The sequence below is a fragment of the Lagopus muta genome, chromosome 6, assembly GCF_023343835.1.
Source record: "Lagopus muta isolate bLagMut1 chromosome 6, bLagMut1 primary, whole genome shotgun sequence".
Classification (NCBI taxonomy): domain Eukaryota; kingdom Metazoa; phylum Chordata; class Aves; order Galliformes; family Phasianidae; genus Lagopus; species Lagopus muta.
The window spans coordinates 49,209,495-49,223,024 of record NC_064438.1 but is presented as its reverse complement, the minus strand read 5'-3'; the positions used below and the strand labels follow the sequence as shown (position 1 = coordinate 49,223,024).

At 41.6% G+C, this 13,530-nt stretch overlaps 1 protein-coding gene across 1 annotated transcript in view; it reads right to left on the bottom strand.

Moving 5' to 3' along the window:
* PPP2R5C (protein phosphatase 2 regulatory subunit B'gamma) overlaps window positions 1–10,522 on the bottom strand; it is a 75,668-nt gene extending 65,146 nt beyond the window's left edge. Inside the window, exons 1-2 of the mRNA XM_048947568.1 lie at window positions 10,395–10,522; window positions 8,955–9,020 (exon numbers count right to left, since the gene is read on the bottom strand). Coding sequence (XP_048803525.1) covers window positions 8,955–9,020; window positions 10,395–10,421 — 93 coding nt within the window. The 5' untranslated portion in view covers window positions 10,422–10,522. The remainder of the gene's footprint in view (window positions 1–8,954; window positions 9,021–10,394) is intronic.
* Window positions 10,523–13,530: the final 3,008 nt, after the last annotated feature.

The following is a 13,530-nucleotide window of genomic DNA, read 5'->3' as shown; positions in this document are numbered from 1 at the left end:
ACTCAAGACATCTTCCCTCACTGACAGTCCCTCAAACCACCAATACTCAAGCTACTTTACCAAATAGGCAACCAGAAAAATTTGGTCAACCTCACTTTTCAAAGAACAGTCACTAATAGAACTAATAGTCAAATTAGACCAGATCATACAAAGCCTCGTGGCTCCACAAAACCCTAAGGATTTCCAAGGCAAACCTAGAAGAAAACAGCAAGCTTTCATACTTGGTTTTCAGATAAAGTGGTCAGAGAAGGGGAAGAATTTGAAGATGGCAATGGATGCATCTGCCAATCAAGATTTAAACAACTGAATGACTAAGCACAGGGCAAGAGATATTCTGTCTCCCTGCCTGAAGATAACACAGAACTAGGCAACATCCTGTATGGTGTTTCTTGATACATATCTGGTTAGCATTAGCCTGCAAGTGTATCCCCTCTATTGAGTACCATAATTGAATTCAAGTTTAAAAAGGCACATGTACCAACCCAGCATAAAAATAGCATGCTCTACACCACTAAGAATCTTTATGAGAAGCCCAGAGTGCAAGGTTTACCTACTGAAACTTCTGAACCAGTTATCAAATGATTAAAACTTCCTGTGAAATGCAGGTACACATGGTAAAAAGCAGAACGCTCTTGGTAAGAATCAGTATCTCGAACCTGAGATAGAAGGAAAATGCTTCTACTAATGCAGATTTAATCCTTTTCTTTTTCATTTTGGTACAATAAGTAGCCCCTATGGATTTACCCTTCATTAGGATAAACAGAGGCCAGCACCCAGAAGAACCCATTTCTTGCCAAGCAAGCCTCGAAAGGGGCTTTAGAAGCTCTCTGGATTACAGATGAAATAAACTTACATTGAATCTGAAATACAATTTACTGAAACTAAGCAAAGAACTGCAAAAAACATGAAAGACATTTACAACTTCATTTTCAGAAATCTGTGAGCGTCCAATTTGTAATTAAAACAATCAGGCTAAGAGGCAGATGCCAAGTAGATGATCAGTGTAATTAAGCTGAGTTTAAACTTAATGTAGTCTCGAGATGAGAACTAAAATCAAAGATCAAGAAGTCAAAATGGGTGGAGAGTAGCTGAAATCTAAACACCATTCAGATATTCCCCTCTGAATAACTTCAAAGCAGCACGAAAATCTCTAAACATTCCAAGCATCTCAAACTGCCTCAGAGCTCTCTCCTTTGCAGGTCTTCATTTACTACTCTATGTTGAGGCTGCAAACAAGGTCAGGCCACATCTGACACACAGCCCAGCAGCAAACAACCCAATAATTATACCCACAACATACCTGCAAGAGTCAGGCCAGTGGCAAAAGATTAGCAGCTGGCATTGGGGAAAGAGTATCAAAATTTCCCTAGAAATTTGACTGCAGTCAAAATTCCAGATGTTGTACCATCCTACAGTCTCACAGGTCTCTCAGATCAAACAATTTCTGTGTATCAATTCATCAGCCTTAATTGAAAAACACTGTACAGATACACTGAAACTGAGAATGTTGAGTTCTATTTTTTAACAGTAACTGCTTCGCAATAGCAACAGTTCTCACCCTAAACTCCACACATTACAATTGAGCTCCTTCCTCTGAAAGCAGGATACACTGCCCCTCACTACTGTCACACCTTCAGATATACAGTCATCAGTACGCTACTTTAAAGCTAAACCACATGGGTAAATACCTGCAGTGAACAGTTCTACCTAATACTATCATTAGTGTGCGTAAGGTGTGCTGTCCTCATTCCTTCAGGCTAGCTTCTGCAAATCCTCAGGGTACTCTATTATTCTCCACTGAGGAAAAAAACCATTGGTTCCCTGCCTACTTTTGACTAAACCTGCATTTTTTTTTAGAGCCTTTTAATTAAGAGGTAGTCTTCTCCTGGGCATCAGTACATATTCTGAGACTGCAATGAATGACAGTCCACCACCACAACTATGCATTTCCATGCGGCACATCCTGAAACACTTCACGATTATCTTGAGATTTTTCTCAAGTTGAAGATCAACATGCTTTCCAACAGGACATTAGAAGAAACTTGTCATAGTAATAAAGGCAGCGCTCAGCGCTCTAATCTACTCAGAGAGTCTGCAATAATTAAAATTCATGCCCACAGCTGGCAAGGCATTTGATGTCGAGCAACTAGGTATGACCTTAACCTTCAGCATCTCCAATCTGCAGAGACTCGCTGCAAACCACATGAATCTCAACATTTGCTCTTAATCACCTAGACAAATAGAAAGGGACATTGCTCCTTCAACAAAGCAGTTAAAGAGAAGCAAGGAAACAACACACTTCAGGGCACCATTTTTAATGGCAAACAGTTCTGAAGTTTTGATTTAATTGAAGATTTGCACCGCTGTGTCGTTATTGTTCACTAGTTTCGTCAGCTCAAGAACATTTGGACAGGCAACGTCAGAGGAGCCTCTAAAGACCGTGCTTTTGGTGCTGGTGGCTTTGGTTGGTCTCTAACAGACTGCATTGCGACTTCTGTTTTTCCTTAAAAGGATTATTACCAGAATGATGCTTGGACAGCCCTGCTAAAACAATCCTTGCAGCTGCCCTTCCAGCAAGTATGCTCATTACTCCTAAAACATCTCTCAGTAGTCAGGATGTACAGGATAGTGCAGTGATTTTATCAGCTTGTTTTTATTTGCTAACATGGCACGAGCTGCACCATAAAGCTTTGAGGATCCACGGTATCGCATTGATAAATGAAAAGATTAGCTTTTCAACTGGGTAGTGACAAAGTTTATACATTTCAGCACAGCAATAAGCATTCACTGAGTTACACTGAGGTGCCCACATAGGAGCTGTGATTCTGCATGTATACAGTGCAGCATTACTGCTAGCTGCTCTTTATGAATAACCCTGGAGTACCACTAGTGCTTCGTCAGACCTAACATGAAGTTTGTTGACTGGCCTCTGTGACTGGGAAGTTCCCCACAAACAGTGAGTCTTCACACTCAAACAGTGTACTACAGCAAGTTTTATACACAAATCATTTTAAAGGAACGATCCACATTGCTGAAACTTCCTTGCCTTTCTTGCACACATTTTTCAAAACAGAAAGTCTTGCTTGTATTTCCTGCTAGATACTTACATGCAGTTCAAATTTGATCTTCTAAGGACTTTTATCATTCTAGTTTTGTTGCAATATGCTTGCCTTGCAACACATCAAACCAATGCTGGCAATTGCAAAAGGTGTCTTCGCTCACTGAACTGCAACCTTCAGATTCTTGCATTCTAACTTGACATCCATAGCTAAGTATCAGTAGCATGCATTTGTTTCTGTTTCCTCCTTCTAAACCTGATTTTTTAACTAACTTACTCAAACTGCCTTTGTTTTTGGTCAGTGATCAGATCTGCAGTCTGAGGTTGCAGAGGAACTCAACTCTGGCAATAGCAAAGGGGCGCCCATCAGCTCAGACTAGGCTTAATCATGCTGGCTTGTGTCTGCTGAACCACCACCAGCGAGCACTTGGTGCTTTGCAAGCATAAGCAGCGAGGAAATATTTGTTTCTTAACGCATTTTCTATAATGAAACTTCAAAGAAACAAATGGCCCAGAAAAGTCAATCTTGTTATCTGCAACCATCAGATAATTTAATTAAAAACAGATAAGGCCCTAAGTATTATTTCAGAACATTTATAAAAAAAATATAGAGATGAAGAATCTGTACAAACGATGGCCTGGTTTAAATTACATTAATTCTCATTTTCAATTCTTAATCTCTCTTTCAATGACTTCCGACTTTCAAAAAAAAAAAAAATCTAAAGAAACAACCTACCTTTATTTGTTTTCCTTCAAACCTGAGGGCTCTCTCCCCACAAACATTCACACTACACACACACACACAAATCCATCTGCATTAAGACCCAAACCTCCTATAGTCTGCAGTAAATTCTAAGTAAAGCTGCTGATGAGCTAAAGCTACTGTATATACATATATATATATATTTTGCTTTCCCAGTGGCGTCTGTAATCTTGTGTTCTTGAATCTAGTTATAAATAATTTTTCAGCCCACAAACTCATACTGAAACTTCACTAAGATATCAATACATTTGGAAATAGGAACTGAGACAATTTTTTTTAAAATTGCAAGGCTGCTTTAACAGTAACAGACAGTGCATCTTCCCAGGTTTTAACATTAGGACACTTCTTCATATCACCTCTGCTAAGATATCTACACTACATAACTAACGTCACTTCTACTTCTCCCCTTTCCTACATATTATTTTTAGGGAAATTAGTAAACTAACTGAAAAGTGATTGCTGAGAGTTGGTGGTAGGGCAGAGGCACGGATCAGTACTTAACAAGGTGATTTTTTGTTGGTTTTTTTTCAGTCTCAAAATTGGTTTCTACAGTGGTTATCACCTAACATTTACAACACACTGTCAGTAAATCAAGCCATTTCTTGCATGGAAAGGGAACTGGCCAACAGTATATATTTTATTACATTGTGTATGAAAAAATAGAAAAAACCTTTGAGTACAAAGAAACCAAGCAGGACAGCAAATCAAAGCAGTGATAATAGTAACACACACACACGCATTACTCAAACCACATTAGCTTTCTGTTTGCCAGCAGAAGAACTTGAAGACAGAATTATCATTTCTGTTCTTCATTGTTCAAAGTCACCAAGCCAATATTCTGTTAACCAAAAGTAGCTTTTCCCTGCTACAAACTACGAGTATCCAGATAAAGAAATGAATGAAACTATGAGTTCAGAAGGTTTCACGCCTTCTCAAGCGAGTACATTAGATCTAGAAGCTCTCACTGTTACTGTGCTGTACAAAGGGTCACCAGCTACTCCTGAACCTCCCATCTCCCAGGTGAACCCCAGCCATCTGTTGTCCCAGTGCTCCCAGACCATTCCAGTGCAATCAGTTCAATTGCAACACCAAGCAGAGAGCAAAACTATGATCCAGACAGTGATCCATCTGCAGCTTAAATGCACTCCAGCTCAGGCACGTTAAGTATTAGAATCACTCTCGGTGCTTGCGATTTTGCAGCTACAGCCAACACCGATGTCAACCAACCTGTGTTCCCTGTAGCAGCAGATAGCATCAGTAAGAAGTGCAAGTTTTAGCACATACATTCCCACAGGCCAAATACAGAAATAAGAGTCTATGTGGTTCAGATCTTAACTTTCTTTCCTGTGGTTTGTACCTGAGAACTATTAATACAGTATTGTAAGAAACATTTGAGTTTTTTGAAATTTAAAAAAAAAAAGGCTTTTGCTACACAGAGGCAATGATAACATCTGACAATCACTTACTACTCCTTCTAGAGAAACTCACACTGAAAGTAACAAGAGGCCGACTTGGAAGATTCGTAACAACCCGGCTACAGGCTGACACAGAACCAGAACTACCATGATAGTGAAACAACAGAGGGAAGACCTGTTTCTCTGCACTCAAATGCAGCTGACCCTGCATTACTGCTGTTTAAAGTCACAAAACCACCTCCACACAACTGTGTGTAACAGAGCTCTGGAAAAAAAGCTTATTCCCAAGGAAAGAAACATCTGTAAAGGCCAGCATCCTCACAGGGAATACATCCACAAGTTACTCAGTGCTGGGATAATCACTACCCACACCTGGACATTTCTCTTCATTGTGTGTTCTGACTAGAGCCTTTGGTCATTGGTAAACAAATCCCAGAGTATTTTACCAGAGTAAGTCTCCATCCCTTCAGAGTGCAACCATACATAACAGATTGTTGTTGTTCCCAACCTGAAATACTCCGGACTAATTACTGAAGTATAAAGTTACTCCAAACGGAATAGATTCAACAGTTCTGGCAATGATTTACCCCAATCCATATTTACTAACAGGCAAAAAGAAGCTGAAGTCAGACACAAACTTAATCATATTAGCTTTTCTCTCAAATGTTCAAGAAGTGAACAATATGTAAGACTGGGAACTGGACTCACTACATTTGGTTACAAACAGACATGGTACCCTCTTCACCCCTACATGTACTGCACAGCTCTGGTAGCTCCAGTATTAGAGAACAGAAGGATAATTTAAAATACAGAAGTCCTCCCACCCAGGTGAGTTTAAACAGGGCTTGGAAAAAAAAACGACACAAATTTAGATAATATTAAAAAAGTCAGTTAAATCATGATAACATGAAAACAATTTTATACAACATCCAGTTAGGCAACGTTCTAAGCTACATACTGGCTTAAAGTAAGGATGAAAAAACCACACATCTCCTCTATAACTGAAACTATTTTATAGCAGCTACTAACCACACAGAATACCAAGCAACGTAGATCTGTGGTCTTATCTAGCAACCAAGTAACCAAGACACAGGTAATAGGAGAAGAATCAACTTTTGTTGTTTTTTTTTTTTTCCTTAAATCTCTATTTGGGGGGGACACAGGAAACAAATAAATGGGCAAAATGAATCTTGTTTTCAAATACAATGACAATGAAATCCTTTGATACATAAACAAAAAAGTATTTATTTCAGTAGGTCACTTGCACACTGCAGCTACTGTGGAGCTTCTATACATCCTTGTGTCTCTTTGTAAAATTCAGCAGAAGTACACAAGTACCAGCTTAAGTCCTTTACATCGCTCTTCAGCAACTGCATGCCTACCAGTAAAGCCTGGTATGATTTCAAAACACTTCTCAGACTTGCTGGGTAGCTCCACTCAACCAAAATCTCATCTCCCTGACCACAAGACAGAAAAAGCACTCGTTTATTCCTGTGAACTGTTGAGATCCATTTATATCTTCATCTACAGAAGTCGAAGGCATAATGAATTTAGCTGAGTGTTATAAATTTAGTTAGGTGTTTATAAATAAAGTATTTGTGGGATGCTGCTGCTTGTGCTGTCCCGTTCTTTGTACAGCAGACAGTTTCTAGTCTTTACTATCTGCCATTTGCATTACATTCATCTGCATTAAATTCATACCCATTAAATATAATTTTGCTGAAAAAATATGACACAAACCTGTGTATTTCTAAACCTAGAGTCCACAGCAGTTTCTTTAAAGAGCCATGTTAAAACACTGGTACAAGGAAACAAAAGGACAACCTTTGTTACAGAAAAAAATCCTAAAAAAGCCCATATCAATAGTATATTCCAGAGCATTGCTATATTTGCTGTTCTACACTTCCTTATGCTAAGGAATAGTTTCCCTTCTGCACATCTAAGTGTCAGCTAACATACACTTTGGTTACAGCCAGCCACATTAGAATGCAAACTTCATATTACTACTTGGGTGCAATTACCCTATTAATTAAGTTAATGAGTGAGGCACTGAGGTGCTCAAAACTGTCTGGAGGCTGAACAATGCCCACTGGGAATGACAATCACAGTATATGCACCAGTCACAATCTCAGCAGCACATGGGTCCCTTTCCCACTCTGCCCCCACTCACACAATAACAAAGCATCATCACAGACTTAAGCTAACTGTACTTTCACATTGGGAAGGCCAACTGAAACAGAAAAATGCATGAACATATTCTGTTGAGATTAATCTCTTTCTTTTTCAATATTCAAAATATGGAAAAGCTTTATCTGCAAATACAGAAGGAAAGGAATCTAGATGGGCATTTTCAGTTAACATTTAAATCACACTACTAGCTCCAGTGGCAGCTTTACACACTGTCCTTGAAGGACCAAGAAAATCAGTTCTGGTCTCAGCAGCATGTTATTCAGAAACACAAGAAAATGAGTTATCAACCAATATGTAGCAAAGGTACCAGTAAACACAATCCTTACAATTGCACAGGAACCAAGATTCAAGTCAAGAAGTAATACTCTTCTTTTTAATGCCATAGCAATATACCATAACTACAGAACACATCATGTTCATTTGCACTGTTATGAACATTTACATCCTGCTACTGTCCTGATCTCATTCCAAGAGTTTTCTCTCCTAGTAGCCAAGAAATCAGCTCTTTCCACAGAAATTCAGTCATAATTTTTTTTGCAAGTTAAAAGAAAGTTTATAAGTTTTAACGGTTATATCATCTGATGTCAGTAGCATATATCTTTCTGCACAATAAATGAAAACTCATTTGCATCAGAAGGAACAGACTTCTGCAAGCCAAACACTTCCCTCCCCTCCTGTCCATCCCCCACCCCCATACACCAGTAATCACGTGGGGAATGGAAAAAATGGTAAAGCTGGATGAGCAGCAGGACATGCAGTTTAGAGGATGAAATATACAAACTTCTCAGCGTGGCATTTTACGCTCAGGCTGGTATTAACTGTAAAGTAAATAAACACTGGATTTTCTAATGAAGGAAATCTAATAATTCTGGGTTTTCAGATTAATGTGAGAGAATGGGAGCGTGTCATGAGTTAACTGAGTCCTTTCAAATAACTGCACCTTGCTGGTGGGCAAAACAAATAGCAATGCAGAAAGAAAAAATACTGCAGCAACAACTGAAAAATCAATTTAAAAAAAAGCAATACTCCACTGTATACATATATACAGAAATTAGGTACAAAAAAAAAAAAAACAACCTGGCAGCCTTTGATGAAGCATAAGGCCTCCTGACAACATAACAGGTTACTGACAACTGGCACAGTTTATCAAGAGTTTTTGAGAAAAGAGCTCCAGAAATCACAGAGAATGATAAAAACCACAATGAGCTTTTAGAAGACAAGTCCCAAACCTCAGAACAAGACTAGAAAATAAGACAGATGTACTCCTCACAACCAAAGAGGAAACAGATGAGTGATTAAGACCATAGCAAGCACACAGTCTCTCAGCCTGTGACATAAAATTAACTTCCTCAAAAGCATCTTCTCTTAGAGCACTTTTTAATCAAAGACCAGGTCAGTAGTTCCCAGAACCACTTTTCTCACAGTCACCCATCACAACAAAACTACAACCATCTAGAAAAATTCCAAATGTTCTTCAGAAGTCTTCAGAAATTTGCCTGGAAAGATTACACGCTTTAGTAATACTTACTTCATGTTCTTGGTTTTCTTGTCCATCTTTGCCACTTTTTCCACTTTTGCCCGATTTTGCAGGTTCCTGAGAAAAATTTCAGTCTCAGTTATGTTAGGTAGATTTTAAAGTTGAGATGTTTGCTTTTTATTCAACTGGGTGTATTAAAACTGATAGGACCAGCAAGGATGTTGTGTTACTGGAAGACCTTAACACTGAACTATCATTCTCTACAAAGCTGCTTTAAAGATTCTCCATCTTCAGGAAGGTTTTAGAGTTATATTTATGCCTCAAAATTGACCAATAAGGTGATTAGATATAGGCTTTTATTATTTAGCTTATAATAGACAAAGAACGCAATTGATTAGAATCACGTCTAAAAATTTCACCTTGCTGTCTTTGGGCTTTAGCCTCAGGAGTATTCACACTTAGTTCTGCCTTGAAAAAGAAGTTCTTGGAATACACATTTTATACTTCATTACAGTGTCTGTTCTAGATGGTCTATGCATGTAGTTTTAAAGCAGACCCAATGCTCAGATTCTCTACTCCCTGCACTGTACCTGCAGCTTTAATCAATCCACAGCCTCTTTGTGAGACTTGCTTTTCTAAGAAAACCAAAGTTTGAATGCATTCAGTATGACCAGTGGCAAGGATATCGGGGGAAAAAAGTTAAAGCCCAAAAGCAACGTGAGTCACAATACCCATCTAACTTCAAAACATTACCAAAAAGCTAAAAAACAGGCAGAAGGCAAACAAAAAGGGTTTAGTGGGACAGCAGCTGGATGAGACAGACTCTATACATCACTGCTCTTGCTCTTCCCTCCTTCCCACGACGGCTAATCACCTACCACAGAGCGCAACCCAGTTAACTTCATGTCGGATTTACAACTTTCCTGGTACTTCCACTTGCAGGAGCCCCTTCCGGGACTAACAAAACAATCGCTCGCGGTTACCGGGGCGGAGGGGACGGGAAGGCCCCGCTGAGCTCTCGTACCGATTCCCCCGGGCACAAATTCAGCTTACAGCCGGCCCGGGACGGCCCCCCCGCACACCCGGAGCCGCCTCTCCCCGCTCACTCTTCCGCCAGCTCCGCTCAGCGCACGCTTCCATCTCCTCCCTCCTCACTCCTCCGCACGCCAAACCCACGGCTTCTCCCCTTCCCCCGGCCGCCCCCGAGCCCCGCACACCGGGACCCCCGGGGCGAGACGAGGCCGGGACCCCCCCGCCGCAGCCCCGGGCTAGGCCCCGCGGGGGGACCGCCCCCTCCCCAGCGCCCGGAGGCGGGCAGCACGGCCGCACACGGCAGCGTGCGGGAAAGCCGCGTTCCCCCCAGCGGCACGGAGCTCCCCGCCGCCCCTCGCCTTGCCTCGGGCCGCTCCTCCCCGCGGGGCCTCTACACTCCCACAACCTCCCCGCGGAGCTCGACCTCCCCCCTTCCCTCCCCGCTTCTCCCCGCCTCACTTTCTCCTTCTTGTTTTTATTCGGCATGGCCTCTTCGGGCGCCGCGGCCAGACACGCGCAACCCCCGGCGGCCCCGCTCGGCGCTGCGCCCGCCCCGCGCTGCCGCTCCCCCCCCCCGGCTCCGGCGGCGGCGGCGACGGCGGCCTCAGCCTTCCGCCCGCCCCCTTCCTCCGCCGCCGCCCGCGGAGAGAGGGCAGCCCGCCCGCTCATTGGCTGCCTGCGTCACGTGAGCGGCTGCTCCGTAGCGTCACCTGGTGGGCGGGGCGTGCGGTGTCCTCCCGCCTCCCGTCACGGTGCGGAGCGGTGGTTGTCTGGGCTGCGGCCTGGGGGCGGACTGGCAGAGCCTGAGCGATCCGCGTGCCGTTCCCGCCGTTCCCCTGAGGGAAGCGACCCGAGGACCGTGCCTCAGCTCGTGGCTCGTTGGGGCCCTCCGGAGCTCCCCTCTTTGATGAGGGGTAGCCCAGGGGGGAAGCCAGCGCGTAAAAGGGGAAATAAATACTTTTTAAAAAGTTTACACATCTGAAGCATGCTGGTCCTTAGTGTAAATTCACTTACTCGTCATCAGTTTGAGGACTTCTCTGTATGCTTGCACTACACAGCCTGTGTTGCATTAGTCTTTTCTTTGTTTTTAGGTGCTGAGGTACGTGTGTGTTTTTTAATGATGCTCATCTGTACCAGAGATATTTTTCCAAAAGCAACTCTTAAATCTCTCAAAAGTTGGAATGGAAAAATCAGAATGACCTCAGAGAAAAGAAGTTGTTACAAACCATAGTTACCATGTGGCCTCACTAAGCCCCAAATTACCATCAGCTGAGGGAAGACCATGGTGGTTATTAATCCTCCTAAAAACGCCAAGACACGAAACATTTAAAATTTACATTGGATGTGCTATTAAGTGCTAACTGTGCTGTGCTACTAAAGGACTGAAAAATTGCAACTTTACAAACAGCAGCAAAAATGAGAAATCCATCTCATTTCTTACTCAGCCCATGAATATCAAAGCCAGCACTAGCCAAGACCATCTATCAGCTGTCCTAAGTTGGAAGGGATGGAGAAGGATCATCGATCCATTTATATTCACCGTATTTGAACACGCTGCTTTTGCTGCAAAGAACAAAGAACTTTCCTCTTTTCCAGCCACTGCGAAGAATTCTACTGACTAGGGAGAGCTGTGTCCTATTGCTTCAGTTCCCTTCCTCTCTGCGCTTCTTAAGTGGTAGGAAACAAATTACGTCTGCCTCTTATCCTTTCCTTAATCTTCTCTGGTTTGAGGGTTTAGAATTAAGGTGCCTTTATCACTGCTAAGAACCAGTCACAAATGAGTTACTACTACTAAATAGTAAGTAAATACAAGAGGAGAACATAGATTTTGAACATAGTAAGAGACAGTAAGAGAAACAAATCTACCTCCATCTGTAATTTGGAAGTCGATCAATGTATCTCCATACATTGATCAGATTTGTATAGCTGAGGATAAACTCCAAAGATTCCAGTGGTTTGTTCAATTCCAGTTTCATAGAAGATTAAACTACTCTTAATTTCCAGCTGTGGTGTTCCTGCCTCACTCCCTTGCACTGATGCTAGTACTGTGCAGCCCCTTAAACTGGTCTGTATGCTAAAATGCTATGGGGTGGTTGGTTGTTGTTTTTTCTTCCCTTGAACAAGCACACCACCACCTGTTTCTGTAAACACCAGTGCTGGCCGAAGGAAGGGGGTGGAAATATGTGGCGGGGGCGGGATGTGACCTCAACAGCCTAGATTTAGATCAGTTTAAGCAGCTTAATGAGTTTCTCATTGGCTCTTGGCCTCCTTTGTGCTTGCTAGTGCTCATAGTTTTTTCCAAATAATGGAAAAAACTCTGTCAGTATCATTACCCACCTACTCGTGAATAGCAGGAGCAAAAATTGGCTGCTTATTTTGCTGTTAGTTAGGAAGACCTTGAATCGATACATCAGGCTGAATACAGATTCAAGAGATGGCACTGACTCAGTTAACATTTGGAAGTTTTCTTTGTGACCACAGATGTAGAAACTCTTATGAAAACTTGACTCCCCCTCACCTCACTTGCTAGGGAAGGAGTCTCATTCACCAGTAACAGAAAGCAATTGTATTTTTCAAAGCTGACTTTATTGTATGAAATAATCAGTGGGCGGAGGTGGTTTACAAGAGGAATAGTTCCATCTGTATGCTCCAATGTCTTTGCAAAATCTGAGAATAAGAGGAGTGACGTACATTTTCCTGCAGTACTGAGATGAAATCTTGTTTTTACTATGGTGTTACATCACTGTAGGCCTCATTATTCTGTTACTGAATGGTATTAAACATGAAAAGAAAGTGATGTAATACGAGTGTGAATATGACTTTATTAATATTTATATTCACTTCTGTATGTGCTTCATGCAAACTAGATGTTTTCAAAAACAAGAACAGACTCAGACTCATTAGGTTATCTCTGTAATTAAATCAGTAAAAGCGAATGCATGCAGCAGAGCTATCAATTTTTATTTTTTATTTTTACTGTATTGACAGAATTGTTTAAACACACAAAAGTTAAAACACAAAATAATGTATTGTATAAAGCAGCTGCATAACATTTCATAACCTGAAATTGGGCCGTGTATCCAGCACAACAAAGGGGTAATATTTACATGGTTAATCCTTTCCAGTTGTGCTGGATATTCTTTTTAAGTTTCTTCTTTATTTTTAAAGTCCTTTTTAAAGGTTAAGCATTTGTGCTCTGTCATGAGTTTACTGAACAGATCACAATCACTGTGACTGGGACAACACCTTCCATTCCCAGATGTATAGCGTGACTGCTTTCCAAGCACCATCTCTTGTTTAACTGGGTGTATGCAAATTCAGCTTGCTAAAACGGCAGGGTACTAACCGAGCAGGGAAGATAGGAGACAATGAGACGTTCTGCCAGTGAGCTGTTAATTTAGCTCAGCTGAAACTATGCAACCGCACTTGTGGACAAGGTTTGAGAAGCCAGTGAACTGTCATCATTACGCATAATTGTCAAACACTGACAGACTGTTTCTCAAAATGCTTCTTTATTGACTGTAGCAGATCTCGTCTGTTTTCTGGCACCTTTTCTGGCACGTTCGAATGGAGAAATGAAAACTCTAGCACCAGT